This window comes from Pelodiscus sinensis, chromosome Z, assembly GCF_052426305.1.
Source record: "Pelodiscus sinensis isolate ZL-2025 chromosome Z, ASM5242630v1, whole genome shotgun sequence".
Lineage (NCBI taxonomy): Eukaryota > Metazoa > Chordata > Testudines > Trionychidae > Pelodiscus > Pelodiscus sinensis.
Window position 1 is genome coordinate 9546023 of NC_143085.1, and position 18617 is coordinate 9564639.

The 18617-nt window shown below is 44.2% G+C and overlaps 1 protein-coding gene across 1 annotated transcript in view; it reads left to right on the forward strand.

Annotated features, from left to right (window-relative positions):
- The first annotated feature begins 15342 nt into the window (after positions 1-15342).
- Positions 15343-18617, forward strand: part of MED13L (mediator complex subunit 13L) — a 371515-nt gene continuing 368240 nt past the window's right edge. The window contains exon 1 of the mRNA XM_075898187.2: positions 15343-15926. Coding sequence (XP_075754302.2) covers positions 15855-15926 — 72 coding nt within the window. The 5' untranslated portion in view covers positions 15343-15854. The remainder of the gene's footprint in view (positions 15927-18617) is intronic.

Below are 18617 nucleotides of genomic sequence, written 5' to 3' on the forward strand. Positions count from 1 at the left end.
AAAGCTGACTCCAAAGAGTTACAAAGGCATCTCACAAAACTAGGTAATTGGGTAACACAATAGCAGACGGAATTCAGTGTTGACAAGTGCAAAGTACTGCACTTGGAAAAGTATAATCCCAACTATGCACACAAAAATGTGGTTACTGTAACCCATACACCTAGTGTGGTTCACTGTCCCATGCAGAGGCACCTAGACCTCGGCAACAGATAAAATCAAGAGACCACTACAACCAGGTCTGAGAACCAGCTGGCTTTTAGCTTAAAGGGATAGGTTCCTAAACTGAACTGCAGAGGTCCCAGGTTCTCAAATCTGGCTGGTGGTGGTTACATTACCACTCAAGAAAGAGATCTTGGAATTATTGTGGATAGTTCCCTGAAAACATCTATTCAATGTGCAGTGCAGTCTAAAAACTAAAAAGCTACAGGATATTGGGAATCGTTAAGAAAGCAATAGATAAGACAGAAAATATCATATTGCCTCTATATAAAATCATGGTATGTCCACATCTTGAATACTGAATGCAGATCTGGTCATCCCATCTAAAAAAAGAGGTATTGGATAGGGAAAAGGTACAGAAAGGCCACAGAAATGAATAGCGGTAAGGAACGGCATCCATATGAGGACAGATTAACAAAACTGGGACTTCTCAGCTCGGAAAAGAAATAACTAAAGGATGGGGGGATATGTTAGAGAGCTAGAAAATCACAAATTATATGGAGCCCCCACCTTCAACCTCATCCCTATCCCACTCTCTGGTAGGCCCTTCCTGCACACTGAAACTTCATTTTGGTTTCACCCCAGAGCTCACAAAATCTTCTAATCCTGGGGAGAGGGGCTCACAAAATCTTCTAATCCTGGGACCCAAAAAGAGTTAATCTGGCCTGTGGGAAGCCCTGAAGCTTGGTACTCCCTGCCTCCTTTCCCCTCTCTCCCACACTGTGGGGCTGGAATGCCAGGGAAGAGAGGAATCTTGGTTGGGGGCCATATCTGTGAGGGTTGGTGGGTTTTTTTGGTGGGGGAGAGGAGGTTGCCGCTCACTTGTGTGGCTCCCAATTGATTTTTTCATTGTTCAGTTGAATTTCACAAAATTGCAGATGTCCTGGACATGGATAACGGCCTTGAGTACCAACTATCAAAACACCATCCTTGTGCCTGCCACTTGTTGAACCTAGTTTCATCTATAGATGTGGCACAGGCTGAATCAAATGACACCTACAAAAAGCTGGCCAGGTCTACTTTTGCCAAATGCCAAGCACTGTGGAATAAATCTGAACATTCAGCTATTGGAGCAGAAATGATGGAAGCAGAATGCAAGCTACAGTTCATTTGGCCAAGCCAGACAAGATGGAACTCTGTGTTCATAGCTGTGGTCAGATAATTCTGTGGATACTGAATGAACAAGGAGAGGGGACCATCAGAAATGTGTTTCCAGCATTCAAAATTAACATGTAAGTAGTGGTTCTGTGCTTTCTACTTTTCTTTTTGTAAAAAAACAAAACCCTGATCATTCTGTATTTAACTTAATTAACCATGTCTATTAAGTATTCTACAGGCTGAATCCAGCAGAGCTGGCCTTCTTGGCAGACTATGCTGTAGTCATGGGCCCAGTGGCGAAGGCACTAAATATTCTCCAAGCAGAGACCAGCACACAAATGGGATGGCTACTTCCTACACCATACCCGCTGGATTCACATCTGCAAAGGCTCAAGATGTCCTCCAAGTTCTGAAGATGCCCTTCAGTGTGGCGTGAAGAAGCGTTTTGCTGAAATGTTTACGAACCCAGAGTTGACCACAGATCCCATCTTGCTGGGTCCAAAGTTTAAGACTGCTTGGATCAAGCATGATGCTGTGATTAGAAAAGATAAGAGAACGTGTTAAACTTTTTTAGAAAGTTTTCAGTTTGACCGGTTGTTTTTAGGTCAGAATGTTTTTTACCTACTAGCTAATATTTATATGTTAAAAATAAAACATGTATGTTTCATTCATTTGTCACTTGTTTAGTTCTGCACTGAAATGTTGAAGGGGCCCACGGGTCCCGTGCTGCACCTGATGCCATAGTACTCAGGGCAACAAGGTGACTTCCCTACTGCTCCTGGGCTGGGACAGTCTCCAGCTACGCAGCCCTGCCCGGAACAGCTGAGCTGCTACTGTGCAGCTCTGCTAAGGAAGTGGGCAGGCCTCACATTTTTGGTGTGCACCCACACAGGCACACACCTTAGAGGGAATACTGGGTGGCACCCTTCTTTTAACCCTTCTCATTGACTTCCCCTACTCCACTGCACAATGAGTTCCTTGTCATTGTCTTTAAGACCATACTTATTTATCTGGCCTTTTCCCTTAACCACAAAATTAATGTTAATGATACTTATTCTTCTGCTTCTCTCTGGATAGTTTTCATGCCTCTTTCAGTGCCACTCTTTATGCATAGAAAGCCACTCTTGGCGTGGTATCCTAGGTCATTACCCAGCAGGGCCGGACCACAACATTTTGGCACCTGACATTTGGGCCAAAACTTTGAAAGGTCTCAATTCTCTGGGTCCTAGCGGCACCCCTCCACAGTCTGGCACCTAAGGTGGCTGCCTCAGTTCACCTCATGGTAAGTCCAGCCCTGTTACCCACTTCTCATTCATATTCCTTTAATGCCTCTTCTAAAGCAATACCTGTAAAAATCCACCAAAATATTATTTTACAGGTTATTTGTTGGAGTAGTTTTATTTAAACAGTTTTTCAGTGGTTGATCTGCACTGTACACATGCTTTTTCTGAGTAAAGACCTGAACCTGAAAATAGTTACACTTGTAAGTTACACTTACACTTATGACTTTACACTTGTGAATTTACAAGTAAAGTTACTCATGTGCATAGGCATTTGCAGATCAGCATATTACTGCATAATCTTACTAGTGTGTCACCTGTCTATCTTCCTCCACCCTTACATCAACAGTGTGCTTCATCTTCACCCCGAAAAGAGAGAAGAGCCAGATACCCCGGGAAATCCACCAGGGACTTAACATGTGTAGAAATAAGCGAAGAGGAAGGTAGTTAGATACTATGGTGGTAAAAGTCCCTCAGAAGCTGTCAGATGGAAAATTAGATTGCATGTGTTACTAAAAATGCACAATGTTCTTGCCTCGAGGTACAAAGCACATGTGTGTGCTGCAAAATTATCTGCATCACTTAAATTTTACAGTGTCAGCATGGGATTATTTAACAGAACTGTGTATTTATCTTTCAGTAGTTATTTTGTTGCAAGGTTGGAAGACAGAGCAAGGAAAGGAAAGGAAGGGAGGAAAGAAGGAGTATGTGTCACGGTCCATTGACTTAGGGTACATTGATATTGCAGACTATACCAGTATTCTGGTTCCTATGCATGCAAATACATGCTTGCTAAGCCTGCTTTAGAATGTCATGTTGCAAAGCCTCATGTATCCCATACCTATATATGTCCAATGGGTGCAGATGAGACCAACTGTATCAGTTCCAAAGTAGTTACTATTGCCATCTGGAAGACTAGACTAGTATAGGTCCATGGCTAACAAGTTCAAGGTTGGGAAGTCCTCAGCCTCACTGTCAGTACTATGGTGATGTGATATGTGAGGCTCTTAATCCTGCAGTTTACCCATGCACAGTGGGCATAGCTAATGTGCCTGAAATAATATCTAGGTTTCAGAGAATCATCTTCTCAAGCTCCGTAAGAAACATTGCAGTTCCAGGGCAGAGAAAGTGCTACAGAGACACCTTGGTAAAGTACAATATTGAGGCTGACACCTGGGAGACGCTGGTGGAGAATCAGGTCACCTGGAAGGCCACCATGAAGCACGGTGCCCTAACACTTTGAGATCAAGCATTGTCTCCATAAAGAAGATCAGAGAACCCAATGTCATGAGCATGCCAGGACCCACATTGGCGCCACTGGGGTTGGTGCCAGTGGAGATAGAGATCTCATGTGCAGCCACAGCCAGAGTGTTCCTCGCCAGAATTGGCTTAATTTCTCATCTTCACATTAATGAATTATAGGTGACTGTTACAGTGTGAGTCTCCCCTCAGGTTCACAGCCCTGTCACAATCGGGGTTCCCCGCCAATGGGCGCTCACCCTTTCCCCGAACCCGGTGCTCTCCCCTTCCAGATTCCTTCATCTCACAGTCTCACAGTGATCCCCGTAAGTCTGCCTCAATCCAATAGGACGCACTTGGCTCAGTGTTCTGTGTAGAAGGAGAGGGACTCAGGCCTGCCCCTGCTCTGGGTCCCAACCCAGGACCCTAAAGGCAGCGAAGTGGATTCGCTGTCTGGTTGGTGGGGAGTTTCACCGTAACTCACCAACCCTCGGGGAGGTTGCTCCTTCTCCTGTGCCCGTCCTGGGCCACTTCCTCCTTCTGTTGGCAGTCATTGGTGCCTGAGCCACCCGGGGTCCTCCAGGGTTCTCTCCCCAGGCTCCCCCCCTCCAGCGGGGCTGGGACGCCATTTACATGGCCGCCGAATGTGGCCACACTCATCCCCACCACCCTCCTCCATGGCCTGTCCCTGGCACTTACTGATGACGTCAGCCGACGTCATCCCCTGGCCAGCTTCTGCCCTGCCCCTGACGGCCCCGGAACAGGCTGGACAAGATCGCCGGGGCGCGGCACAGGGGGCCAGGTGCTCGGCCATCTCCGGGCTCAGCGCTTCCCTCCCCAGGCTCCCTCTGGCACACTCACGGCTGAGTGCCTCCTCTGGAGGCCATGAAGTGCAGGGCACCAGGAACTCCATCCGTTCAGAGCCGGTGCCCCATCACAGTGACCAAGGGGAAATCTTACTCGATTCGAGGGATCCCAGAGAGATATGTTTATAGTGACGCTTATTTAACAAAGCATAGAGACTCTCATAATATCAATGGAAGAATTGGGAACAAATGGCTATATATAAAATAAAATCATAATATACTTTCTAGGTTTAAGACTTAATTAACAAGATACTCTCTTCTTAACTAAGTGTTGCTCACTGAAAATCCTTGATGTGCTTCACAGCTAGACTGAATTTTATTGGTTTGCCTCCTCACAGAAGGACTCCATGTATTTCCTTGCATCCCAGGGTAGGAACCCTCCTGCTATTGGTAGCATCTTTTAGATTTTGCAATCTCATTTTGTCTGTGACTCAGAATGTAAATTGGCATTATGAGACATGCAATATACTAAGGATCACAAAGAAAGAGTGGTGTCTCTTACTATCTGCCTGAAAAGATCATTTTTTAGATATTTTGCCTTCTGATCTTGTGCCATAACTTCAAGACATTAAGATCACACTTTTAATATAGATATATAATTCCTTAAATATTATGTATTAATACATTTCATGATGGTGACAAGTGGGCCACTGGCTCTGATTAGAGACCTCATATGCCACTCTTCAGTTAACTGTTATGTAGATTCCCAAGCCAAGGGATCCTTGTAAAACCTTCTAAGGTGTCCTCTGCCAGTTGGCATGAAGGGGGTTCCTGGTGCACATCAATCCAAAATGTTTTACCCCTTACCACCAGCTGGACCTGGGTTCCACTTGCCCATGAGCATATACTTTACAGGTTTTATGTGTGGATAATAGGGGAGTTTGAGCAGAAACATGTGTCATAACACATGGCAAACCTGCAATGCAGAGGTACCGTTATTGGAAGCAGAATAAGCCCATATATCTGTCAAGAAAGGAAACAGCATCTCCCCTCCTAGAAATTTAATTCATTATCTGGGTATTTGCGATAGTAAATACAGAAAAGGATATACTTTATGAAATACAACATTGGTATATTTTTATAAATCTTTAATTTGAACAAAATATTTTTGTTTTAGTTTAAATATTTCTCTGAAGTTGGTGTAATCCAAACAGTTTGCCAGTCCACAAGAAGCAGAAAATGAAGCAGCCTAACTGGAAATACATATGAAACAGCTCAGTTTAGTTTTATGGTCCAAGACGAGTAAAGAAAAAAAAAAACAGCTGAAAAAACAGAAACAAAATTAGTAATTCAGTTCTGTTTTTTTTCTATCAGATACCAGGGACAAAAAGTGAGCAAGTAACATTTATTTGAGATGGAAGGTAATCTTCATTCATATTGTAAAACATTTGGGAGAAATGTCTTTGAAGATTCACTTTCTGCCCTTGAAAATATTCATAAGTCACATGAGACCTCCAAATTGTCCTTCAGCAAAACCAAACAAGTTCAGTTTTTACTGATGCTCCTAAAGGTTCAAAAAGTGGCAGCAAGAAGAAGGGAAAAGGTCCTCTAAAATCAAAGAAGCAAGAGGAGAAACCAAAGCTTTTCTTTTGAAGATTACGCTTGAAATATAAATTAGGTATCATCCCTTCATATCAGTCTGAACTTATCTGTAACCAATCAACAAAATTTGAATCAGATTTTTTTTCTTTATTTTACTTGTTTACCTGTTTTTGTCATCCTTGAAGTAATTTGGATTTGGCTGTGCCTTTGTGAAATCAGATGTCAAGAACATGTCTAATTTATATGAATTCTCTACATTGTACAAAGGCATATATTGAGATACAGAATCATAGTCTGTGGCATACCCATCATCTCTTCCTTAAAAGATACTGTGTTTCAGTTAGGTCTTGGACATGCTCTTATATGAAATGCTGGCCTCTGACTGACATTGTTCATTTGTCTGGGAATGACAATTTGCAAGGGGAAAATGTTCATTTCAGTATTGCCTTCTCAGCCTGTCTTCACTAAAAATGAGTTGTATCTGACACTTTGTGTCAAAGACAGCCTCCATTAGCACATACTCAATCCAGTTTGAATAGTTTAGGTGCTGATATAAAAAAGGTTCAAAATAAATTGAAGCAGTAGAAAGGGGCCATGTCTAATATTTGGTGCCAAACACAGCTATATTCCCAGCGAAGACATTGTTCAAAGGCCTAGGCTCTCGTTTTCAGAAAATCTGATATATTGCAAATGTTGGAGAACTGATCATCTTTAAAGCCAAACAAAGACCAATAAAAGCTACTGGGAATTTTCTTCAGAAAATGTTTACATTTTAGCTCTGCTTTAGCTTTTATCCTCCTAATGACCTTTATTTCTAACATGCTTAGTTTGAAGAATAAGCAACACGTACCAATGGAAAAAAGGGTTGTGATATGCTCAGACATCCGTCTGGCAGCAGAAACTTAATCATTACTATAAGCTTTGGACTGGACTGAAGCAGTCTTGTCCATGATGCCATAAATGTGTTTGGAATAGAGTGTTTAAATTTGTCTCCAAGGGAAGTAACTGTCTTCTTCCCAGAGTATTTATCAGTTCTGTGTAGGGATGTTAAATTTAGAACAATTGGCTAATCAAATAGTTGATTAGTTGAAAAGGGCACCTCTGCCCCCCAAGGCTGTTGCTACACTTCAAAGGCAAAAGCATTGTGGCAAGCCCAGGCCAGCTGGGAGACCTCAAGCTCCACATGGCACAGCTGCTTTGAAATACCGCATGTAGCCCAAGCCAGCTGGGGACTCCCCAAATGGCCCTGGGGCCGTGCATGGTGTTTCAAAGCAGCAGTGCCTCGTGGAGCCCAGGATCTCTATCTTTCTGATAGAGGCAGCGAGCAGGGGGAGCGACTAGTGTGTGGATTATCCCAGTGTTTCTCAATCTGTGGTATGCATAAACTCAGGGGTACATGAGAGAAGTTGACTACTCATTCACATCCCTAGCTCTGTGTGGTGAAGACTGGTGTGACACAGGATTCTGGGAACTTTATTCCACTTCTGAGTTTCAGTCTCATAATATGTCAGCCTAAGGAAGTAAAATGTTCATAGATTTTGCCCTTATGAGAAAAAAAATACATGTGATTAAAGTAGGAAGTCTGATGCTTCTTGATTATTGTTTAAAGCAAGAGAAGAAAACAGGGAATCAAGCTGCTTGGGACAAATTGAGTTTGGAAACATGTTCCACCACATAACATTTAGGATGGTTATGCATGTGCAAATGTCAATAAATTTGCTTTTGATATCGGGTACATCTAGACAATAGGCTTCTGTCGGCAGAAGTTTTGTCGACAGATACTGTCGACAAAACTTCTGTCGACAAAGAGCGTCTAGACTACATTGAGTTCTGTCGACAAAGCAAGCTGCTTTGTCGACATGGTAGTGTAGACGCAAAGGACAGTTTACATACAATAACACCTTCTGTCGACAGAAACTCTGTCGACAAAGAAGGCGTTATTCCTTGTAAAATGAGGTTTACCAGTGTTGACAAAACTGCTGAGTTCTGTCGACGTTATGTCGACAGAACTCAGCGGTAGTGTGGACGCAGGTATAGTTTTGTCGACAAAAGTCCACTTTTGTCGACAAAATCCTGTAGTCTAGACACACCCTATATGTATACCAATTTCAGTTTAAACAATGCTACTGTTAGAAAAACAGCAAAGGAACTTTCCTTTTGTTTGGTATTGAGAAGTGACTGATTAGATGCTAATGAATTCTCTTGTCAATGAGTCACACAATGTGTAAAAAAATTGATTTCCTTGTAAAACCAGAAATAAAGCACAACTAAGAATGTGCTTTGAATTATCTGATTATAATCAAAATATGAATCTGGTCACTGGCAAGTGGGCCACTATATGGGTTGCTATATTTTCCAATTTAAAACTAGTTTGGCAATGCAAAAAATTCCAACATTCCTTAATCAAATGATTTCCTAAAGAGTGTATACAATTTTAGTTTTGTTTCGTATTTATTTTGATCTACACAAGGAAGAATGAATGTCAAATTCTGGCTGTTTCCAAATTTCATACTGAGACCTAACCTATGCTTAAAAATTATGCTGACATAGCTATATTGGTCAGAGATATACAAAGTACAGCCTCATGAATGCTATATAGCTATGCCAGCCTAACACCAAATGTGGACACAGCTATGTAGACAGACAAATGCTTCTGTTGATGTAGCTATTATTGTCCAGGGAAGTGGTATTCCTACATGGATGAGCAAACCTCTTCCTTTGGTGTACACTTCATCTACATTCTAGGATTATGCTGCTATGTCCACTGTACCCTTCCATTAAAATATGGGTTCCCAAACTGGGGGGCATGAAGAAATTCTAGGGGGGGTGCGAGGCGACCCAGCCTCCCCTCCGCCCCATCAAGTTTTGCTGCCCTGGTCAGTTCCTTTTTTTTTTTTTTTTTTGCTCAAAAAGTTTTGCTGCTATTTTTGGGGGAAGGGAGTGTGAGGATTTTTCAAAAATCAAAAAGGGGGAGAGATGCCGAAAAGTTTGGGAACCACTGTATTAAAATAAGGTATAATTTAATCTTTAAAATAGGTGTAGTGAGACACTGCTAGTGGTATGGGACTATTTATTTTCATGTGTAGAAAAGAGGGTTTAGGCAGCAAAATGTAGAAGTAAACTACCATTTAACTTCTTGAAAACTGGTTTAATATAAACATTTGTCATGCGAAAAATCACAGGAAAATCAGGCATGATTAGCAATCTCTGCTTGAGAAGTGTAGAAGGGAAATTTTGAGAGGTGAGCATATGGTGCATTGGATGAGCAGTATGTAGAAGAACACCTGTCTATATTATATCTAATTCTACTCAAAATGATTATTTTGAGCATCAGACTGTCACTTGCATCCAATTTAATAATGGTTCTAAAGTAAAAAAATGTTCATAATTTTTTATTGAAAGTGCTGAACATACTCCTTATTCAGGCATGGTTAGAATAGCTAAAATGACCTTCAGCATAATGTTGGCAGTTTTAGTGGGTTGTCTAAGGGCATGTTGATACTCCTGGCAGTGTAGCAATTGATCCCCCAGGGGTCTATTTACTGAGTCTAGTAAAGACATGCTAAATGAACTGCTGATCTCTTTCTCCAGGATTCTGGTACTCCACCAGAATGAGAAGTGGAAGGAAAGTCAATGGGAGAGTTTCACCCATTGACTCCCCCCATTAAAGATCCTATGGCAACTCAACCTAAAGTACATCAACTCCAGCAAGGCTATGCTGTGATGGCACGTTGGGGTTTTCCCATCTCCTGCACCGCCGTAATGGCATGGACAGACTCCACCAGCCAGTAGAATAGAGGGAGTTTATTGCTTCTCCAGGATACAGCACAGCACAGATGTAATATGGTTACAGGGCAGGCCTAGGATGCCACAGCCCCCCTTGAAATGGGGGAGCCTGGGCCCCTAAATACCAGCCCGTTGCCTAGGCTGCTTCCTCCATGATACCAGCCAGAAACCTAACTCACTCACTTCCAGCCCTGCCCCCAGCCAGGGCTCTACTCTTCTTCTTTCCATTGTTCCTCTCCCGGGGAGATAACTGGTCAGACAGGTTCGAAGCCCCCTTGCATAATGACTCATCCCCTGCCCTGCTGGGCCATGCTGCAGACAGCAGCCAGTGGAGGTCACTCACAACCCACTGCCCAGCATAGAAACCAGCAAGGTACCCCCCACTACGTCACATATGCATGTGGCTGGAGTCGCATACTTTAGGTCAACATTGGCCCATCGCGTAGACCTGCCCAAGTTAAGGCACGTGCCGCTTAGAAAGAAGGGCAGCCAACAACTTTCCTAAGTTAGTTCTTGGGATGGGGTGGGAATACTTATCTTCCTGTATCTGGGGCCTTAGAGCTTCTGTATGCCATTCTGACAGGGCTGTTCCCCACTATAGCACTCCAAGGGCAGAAGATGGGAGCCCACAAGAGACCTTAAAAATACCTTGCCTCCATAGGAACTGCTTATAAAAACTCCACAGAGTCACAGATTCTTGGCCCTGAGAGATAGGCTGCCACCATCAAGTGAATTAAATAAAGCCCTGAAAACCACGAAGAAATACTTGAACTTCTTCCCAAGAGGTACCCAAAGATCTTTTGCCACAACAGTGTGAAAAAAAAGAAACAAAAAACACAGAAAACAAGCCATGTCTCTGACAGCTGACCTCTCAGTCTAGGTACGCACATGCAGACCTCCTGTTATCTTCCAGGACACAAGAATCAAATCATCACCTTAAAAAATGTGATTTTTATTAACAAAACAAAAAGGCATACTTGATAAAGCATACTTGGTTACTAGATGTTACAGAGCAACTGAGGAAAGAGCAGACTAAAACACAGAGGAAAAAATGGTATCTCTGGGCACTGCTTAGGTATAGTGAATGGGAGGCGGGAGGCACATGGATTTCACACAGAGAAGTTTAACCAAACAGCAAAATAAAGAAAAATAACTTGATCACAACTAAATACACATTTTCCCTCTACTCATGATCCATACTGATCCCTTCTTCAAGGCCCAGTCCATTTCTATGTCAAATATTTCTTGTAGGTATGGTAATTCTGTTTGATTATTTCATCTTGCTTCCTCCAGCTCCTAACTTAGAACTCCCGCACAAAGAGAGATGGCAAGGTATACATTTACAATTTAAATTTCAGCACAGTATTCCATTGGTTCCTCTGGCTTCCTGCCAACACCCTTAGCTCCCTGAGTTTAACCCATTTGGTCACTGGCTGCTGGCCAACACTCCTCTTATCCATCACACAGTCTGACCCTTTTATCTGGGGGAAGTCAAATGGAGCAGATGACAGTCTGTCCTTCCCCATCCCCTCACTTAGTGTAAATGTAGTAGTTCTGATTTTTAAATGCTCATAATTGAGTGAGGTAAAAACCCTATGGACAAACCTTGGATTTACATTTACCAATCACCAATATTTAAAAATGTAAACTGTCTAATAAATGCAATTAACAAAAGATGCAAGCTCTAATATTACTGTTGGTAGAGTTGGTCCTTTGTTGCTGGAGACCAGGAGTGTAAGTTCCAAACCCAGAGTTGCATATGTGGGTCTGTGATCTGTATGCAACTATGGATTTGTTGCAGACGTTCTCTTCTGAATAAACATTCTTGACATACACTGAATTCCTCTCTGTTAGTGTTATAAAATAGATCCTAATCATTACAACTGAAACTAATTAAAAAAGTAAATTGCTTAATAAAATGCGATGTAAGAAGTTTCCTCCTTTACGCTTTGACAAAAACAAGACTGAAAAAATCAGCTTTCCTACTGAAAACCAGATCATTTAAAATTGTTGCACAGTCAATACATACTTACGTTTTTAATGGGGGTTGCTAAGTGAACGTAAATTAATCACACATCTTAAATGCTAATACCACACCTGTGATATTCTTGTAGCCAATGAGAAATCCAATTAGTTAGTCCTATTCTGCCTGAGCAAATCAGTGTTTGTATCAAAGGGCCATTGTGAACTTGAGAAATGTTTATTAAAAAAAAAAAGAATTTAAGTTAAGATATTAAATGATCACCTGGCATTTCCCAGAGCTGACGGTTTTTATTTCAGTGAATGTAGACACCCAGAGAAGCTTGTATTTATAAAATAACTTTGAATTTATTTATATATGTTCAAGTGACATATTTATTTCTCTCCAATGTACAACAAAAATAAAAATTACGATTTTTTTCTGTCACATCACAGGTGAAAAGTGAGGAGCAATGTGACATTTTTGTGTGTAGGAGGGTGCTATGTAACCATTCATTCTTTTTTAAAAAATGCTACTGCTGTCTACTGCCCTCAGTATGCCATAGAACAGGAGTGGGCAATACATTTTGCAAGGGGGCCACTTAATGAATTTTCCAATGTAGTCAAGGGCTGGCTTAACCCCTCGCCCCCAGAAGGGGTGGGGCCTGGAGTAGAAGGGGCAGGGCTGCGGACTAGTCTCCCCTCAGAGTTGTCTGGAGCCACAGGCTTTGAAATAAAGACACAGAAAAGGGCTCCCAAATCCCAGCCTCATGGCTAATGGATTGCTGCAGCTATTTAAAGGTTCATAGCTCTGTCCCCTGCCAAGGTAGCGCCATGACTGGGAGCCATGAGCCTGGAAATTCGGTGGCATGGGCAGCAGGATAGAAATAGAAGGCAGCCAGATACAGTCCGGGGTAAATCACAGTGTTAGGAGGGCTGGATCTGGGCCCTGGGACACATCTTACCCAGCCCTACCATAGGCAATGAATTTGGATTGATTCAGCTCTTATAAGCCCTCCCTGTAAAAGAACGTAATAAGAAAATTGAACGTATCGGCAATAAGATGAAACGTGTATGGAGCATGGTTGATTTCTTAGAAAGTATTATCCCCGTTTTGTGGATGAAGCAAGTAAGTTTCAGGAAGGCTGTTTGCTGACTGTTCCCTTTGTTGCCCCTAAGAGTGTGTGATGGGGAAGGATTAAAATACAGCTGACTATAGCTCAGACCTGGGCAAAATACAGCGCATGGGCTGGATTTGACCTGCCAAACCACTGGATTTGGCTCACGGATGCTGCAGTGAGCCCCACACAGGCTCTCTGCTTGCCTTGCCCCACCTGCATGCTGCTCAGACACGTGGCTGCGGGGCAGTTTTACTTTAAAAACTGGGCTCAGAAGGGAGGGGAAGGCAGCTTTAGGAGCTGCTTGTGACCCCAGCACAATCCCATTGGCTGACTTTTGGCCAGAAACTGGTTTTAATAACAGGCAGCCACAAAGAACAAGGGGCTCATAGTTATTCACAGAGCACATGGCTGCAGCCTGTGTTGGGGTGGGGCAGGCAGGGAGGCTAATTCAGAAATGGTCTGCTGGCTAGTAAGTCTCGTAGCCAAAGCCTGCCTCTGGCACCCCAGTCCCTTCATTCCCCAACCTCTATCCCCAACTCTTGCCATCCTACTCCGCATAACTAAATCTTCTTCCCATCTCCCGCACCCATACCCCCTCCCAGATTAGGCACCCCAATCCCCTGCCCCAGATCACAGTCCCCTCCTGCCCTATCTCACAACCCAAATTCCTGCGCTTCCTCCTGTATCCCAATTCCCTGCCCTAGGTCACAATCCAACCCCCTGTACCCCAGTCCACTGCCCCAGGTCACAACAGCCTCCTTCATCCAAACTCCCTCCCTTACTACAAGCTCCCTTTTGCATTTCTCTCCAATGTACAACAAAAATAAAAATTACAATTTTTTTCTGTCACATCATAGGTGAAAAGTGAGGAGCAATGTGACATTTTTGTGTGTCGGAGGGTGCCATGTAACCATCCATCCCAGACCCCGCACCTCCTCCATTAATATCATGGAAGAATGCAGCCCTCAAACAGTTCCCAAATTCTTGGAGTGCCCTCCTCCCCGATCAAACATTATTGGCCACCCCTGCTGTAACTATTACTTCCAAAAACAGAGCAGTAACATAGGTGTATATCTTCTAGTACCATCATCATTAATACCCTATATAAGGGTAAGAGGCACAGCTAAAGGCATCCTACAAAAAGGATGTGGACACATTGGAGAGGGTCCAGCGGAGGACAACCAAAATGATTAGGGGTTGGAGCATATGACTTATGAGGAGAGGCTGAGGGAGTTGGGTCTGTTTAGTCTGCAGAAGTGAAGAGTGAGGGGGGATTTGATAGCAGCCTTCAACTTCCTGAAGGGAGGTTCCAAAGAGGATGGAGAAAGGCTGTTCCCAGTAGTGATAGATGGCAGAACAAGGAGCAATGGTCTCAAGTTGCAGTGGGAGAGGTCCAGGTTGGATGTTAGGAAAAACAGGAGGGTGGTGAAGCACTAGGATGGGTTACCTAGGGAAGTAGTGGAGTCTCCATCCCTAGAGGTGTTTAAGTCTCAGCTTGACAAAGCCTTGGCTGGGTTGATTTAGTTGGGATTGGTCCTGCCTAGAGCAGAGGGCTGGACTTGACCTTCTGAGGTCTTTATCAGCTCTATGGTTCTATGATTCTATGACCTGCACTCTTTGCACTCTGGGCCTTACTCTCATGCCCTACTTTGAAGCAAGGAATCACCTTAGCTCTCCCTGACTGTAGTCAGGACTAGTGTGGGGCACTAGCTGTGTGTCTAGACCAGTTTTTTTTTTTTAAACTGGCTTGTTTTCAAAAAAACTTCCCCTAAGTCTAGACCACTGCCATATGCTTTTGAAAGTAAAACAAAAGAGCGTCACTGTGGAAAACCTCATTTTATGAGGAGGAACGCCTTTTTTTTAAAGTGCTCTTTTGAAAAAAAAAGGCCTGTGGAATGAAAACTGTGCTTTTTCGAAAGAGAGCATCCAGACTGCCTGGGAGCGCTCTTTCGAAAGTAGTGCTTGTAGTCTAGACGCTCTCTGGGAAGAGGCTTGCAGTCTAGACTTAGTCCAGGTGCTGCGCCTGAGCTAGGTCGGGAGGCGCTAGGAGCTCGCCCGGGCAGCAGATTCCTTGCTCGAGTGCGCCCCCTGTGGAGCGTCTGGGAGGCAGCAGGAGCGTGTGTGTGTAGGGAGAGACAGAGGACAGACTTGGAGCGCTCGCTTCCCCCGCCGCTCGCAGCTGCCCACGTGGTACGGCGCTGGCCAATGGCGAGGCGCCCTGCGTCTGGCGGCCGCCATTGCTGTCAGAGTGGCGAGCGGCTGAGGCGAGCGCGCGAGGAGGAGTCGCTGCTGGCGCGCGGGGCCACGCGGAGGGCGGCGAGGACGGGCAGGGGCAGCGCGCGCTGTCCGGCCTGCGGCAGTTGCGGCGCGCGGACGAGGCGGCGGCCGCGGGAAAACACCACCCACCCGCCGCGAGGGGCGGGGACAGCGCCCCCCCTCAGCCGCCGGCGCCACTGCCCGCGCCACCCTGAGGCGAGCCCCGCGCCGGAGCGCGCTTGGGCTGCGGGTGCTGGACCCGCCCGCTCGGCTCGTTGCGGATTGTCGGGCAGGGGGGGCGGAGCGAGGCCCCCCCGCGCGGGGAGCGCCCCCTGCCGGTCCCCGGCCCTTCCTCGGGCTGGCGCGTGTGCGGGGCAGGGCTGCGGCGGCCGCCCCTGTGACGGGAGGCAGCCCCGGGCGCTTGTGCCGAGCCGCCGGCCCGTCTCCACAGACATGCCCCGCGCTGGCGGCCGGGCTCGCCGAGGATCATGACCGCGGCGGCGAACTGGGTGGCGAACGGGGCCAGCCTGGAGGACTGTCACTCCAACCTCTTCTCGCTGGTGAGTCCCCGCGGGCAGGCAGCGCGGAGGGGCCGAGCCCGGCGTGGGGCTCACGTAGGGGGCCCCGATGCTCTTTCGAGCAGCCGGGTTGCAACGTGGTTGGGTCGGTGCCGCTTGCCGGGGCTTTATAGTTGGGACCCGGGGGGGGGGGGCTGCTCCCCGCCTGGCCCCTCCTCCCGGCTCCGCTCCCTATGTATGTGGCTCTTTAACAGCGTTTGCGGCGAGCGCGCCTTCTCCGCGCCCAGCTGCATGGCTCTGAATAGGAGATGTCAAGGCAACGGATTGGGTATCCCGTTGCCTGCGCTGCCCACATGTGAGACCGTCCCCTGTGGTAAACAGTCTTCTCTCCCCGCCCCTGCCTGCTTTGACACTTCATGCCCTAGTGCTTTGTGCCTCTTAAACTGCGTGTGCCCCCCCTCCCCCTTTTCGTAATGACAAACGCTGTTTCAGCAGTAAACAGTTCATGCAATGTGATTATCTATAGGACGTGCTCTCCGGCTTCTTGTGTCTGAACGTCAGCTGTCGTTATGAGTTTACAGCCATGCCTCCCTTGCACCGATGGGGGTGAAAGGGATGAAAGACTTTTTTTGGCCTTGGAAGGGAAAGCATTAGCTGAAAATGCAACGTTGAGTTGCTTGATAGCATCTATGTTACCTTCCATCTCACTGGTGGTTGACAACTTTCACTTTGTGCTTAGATTGCATGGTTTAATCTTACAGCAGCTATGATATCAGTTGTTCATACTGAACAGTTGCAAAAACTGTATATTTTAAATCTTAATTTAAAATGAATACAAAGAACGATTACTTGTTATCCGGATTAGTGACATTTTATTTGAAAAGATCTTTTTGCTTTCTTGTATGCCACAGCTGCAAGGAACCATTAGTCAGGTAAAGGTGAGAACTCTTGGGTCCCCAGTAGCAACCCAAGCCAAAAGAGGTGGAGTATAGGATTGTTTATAGGGGAACGATAACTAGGAAGATAAAATGGGGAGCAATAGGGTAATACAAGAAGAGTGGGAGAGGAAATTAAAAAACCAAACCAGACCGAAACACCTCTTTCTTCCCTCCAACCACTCTTCCTCCGCAGCCAAAAAGAACAGATTACAGCTTTACTTTTTTCTAAAGGTGGAGAAGGAATGTGAAATTTAAAAAAAACCCTCATTTTAAAATGTTTAACTTGGAACCTTTAAGTTATGCATATTGCTAGCCTTTGTAATGATAGTTTTGTAATTAACTGTAAACCTCCGTCTTTCCCGGATGATGAACAACCTTTGATGCTTTCCTTTGGTTTGTAGTAGAGAGGTAGCTGTGTTAGTCTGATCTTGCTAAAACAAAAGGGAAAAAATATGTAGCACTTTAAAGACTAACAAGATGGTTTAATAGGTGATGAGCTTTCCTGGTCCAGACCCACTTCCTCAGATCCTGTTATTCTTCCCAGCTCATCTCTGGAGGTGGGGCTGGCAGAAGGCAGAGATGAGCTGGGAGGAATAATGTGATATGAGGAAGTGGGTCTGGCCCATGAAAGCTCATCACCTCTTAAACCATCTTGTTAGTCTTCAAAGTGCTACATAGTTTTTCCTTTTGTTCCTTTGGTTTGTTTGTTCCTGATATCAGGTACCTTGTCTTCATCTCCAAAGAATTATATTCTTGTTGGAGGTTTTCTTTTGCTATGTGTTTGTACATTGGGATCCTTGTAGGAGGCTTTTGGGTGTATGTTATAACAAATACCATCCCCTTTGGCTTTTTATTGACTTCTAACCACTTTCAGAGCTAAATGACACTATTTAATCTTGCATTTATGCTAATGTTTACAGTGCCTTTATATCACCAGTGTATACCGCAAATATAGTAGTGGTAACAGTGGTTTGTGTACACCAGTCTTGATTACTAAGAAAAACTCACCAGTAAATAAAAGAGAAGCAAATGTATCAGGAAAGATTGTCACCAGTAAAATAAAAACAAAACCTCAGTCAATCTTAGTTTTTAAAAAAAAGACCAATAAAAAAACCTGTTAACTTTATTCACCATGTTTTGGTTAGGAAATTAATATGTTTTGGTAAGTGTTAGGTGGTATAATTGTAGCCCCGTTGTCAAAGTCTGTCATAGATAATATAATTCTTGGTATAAGGTACCATGGATTACAAAGTTTAGATTTTCAAATTTTGTATTAAAGAATTTATACTAAGAAACTTTATAGAACAGCATATTTTTTTAATTATATGCATAATGCCAGTGAAGTAAAAAAAATACAATTATGGAGTTTGCTTTTAAAAGTGAGCTTGCATTCAAACTGATGTATAAATACCTTTATACTTGGTATACTACAGTATAAGGTGATACCACTTCAAATTTGGTCTCTTAAATCTATCTTATTGATTTCACGAATATTTTTTTCTGCAATAACAAATAACATTTAAACATCTGTTTGCAGATATGTTTTATTTAACACAAAATAGCTTGCAAAGCTAAACTTAGCCTAAAATTTGTAGGTGTGGGTAGTACATATTGTTTTTAAAGGGGTCACTTAACCAAGGTAGCCATTTTCATGCTTTTTGGACTTTAAACATGTTGTAATGGGATCAGAGGACAGCTATGTTATAATTATGATCCACTGTATGTTTTCTGTATTTTTCCTCCCACAACGGGGCTGAACACTGTTTGCCTGTTGTGTGTGTCCCTGTCCTCTAAC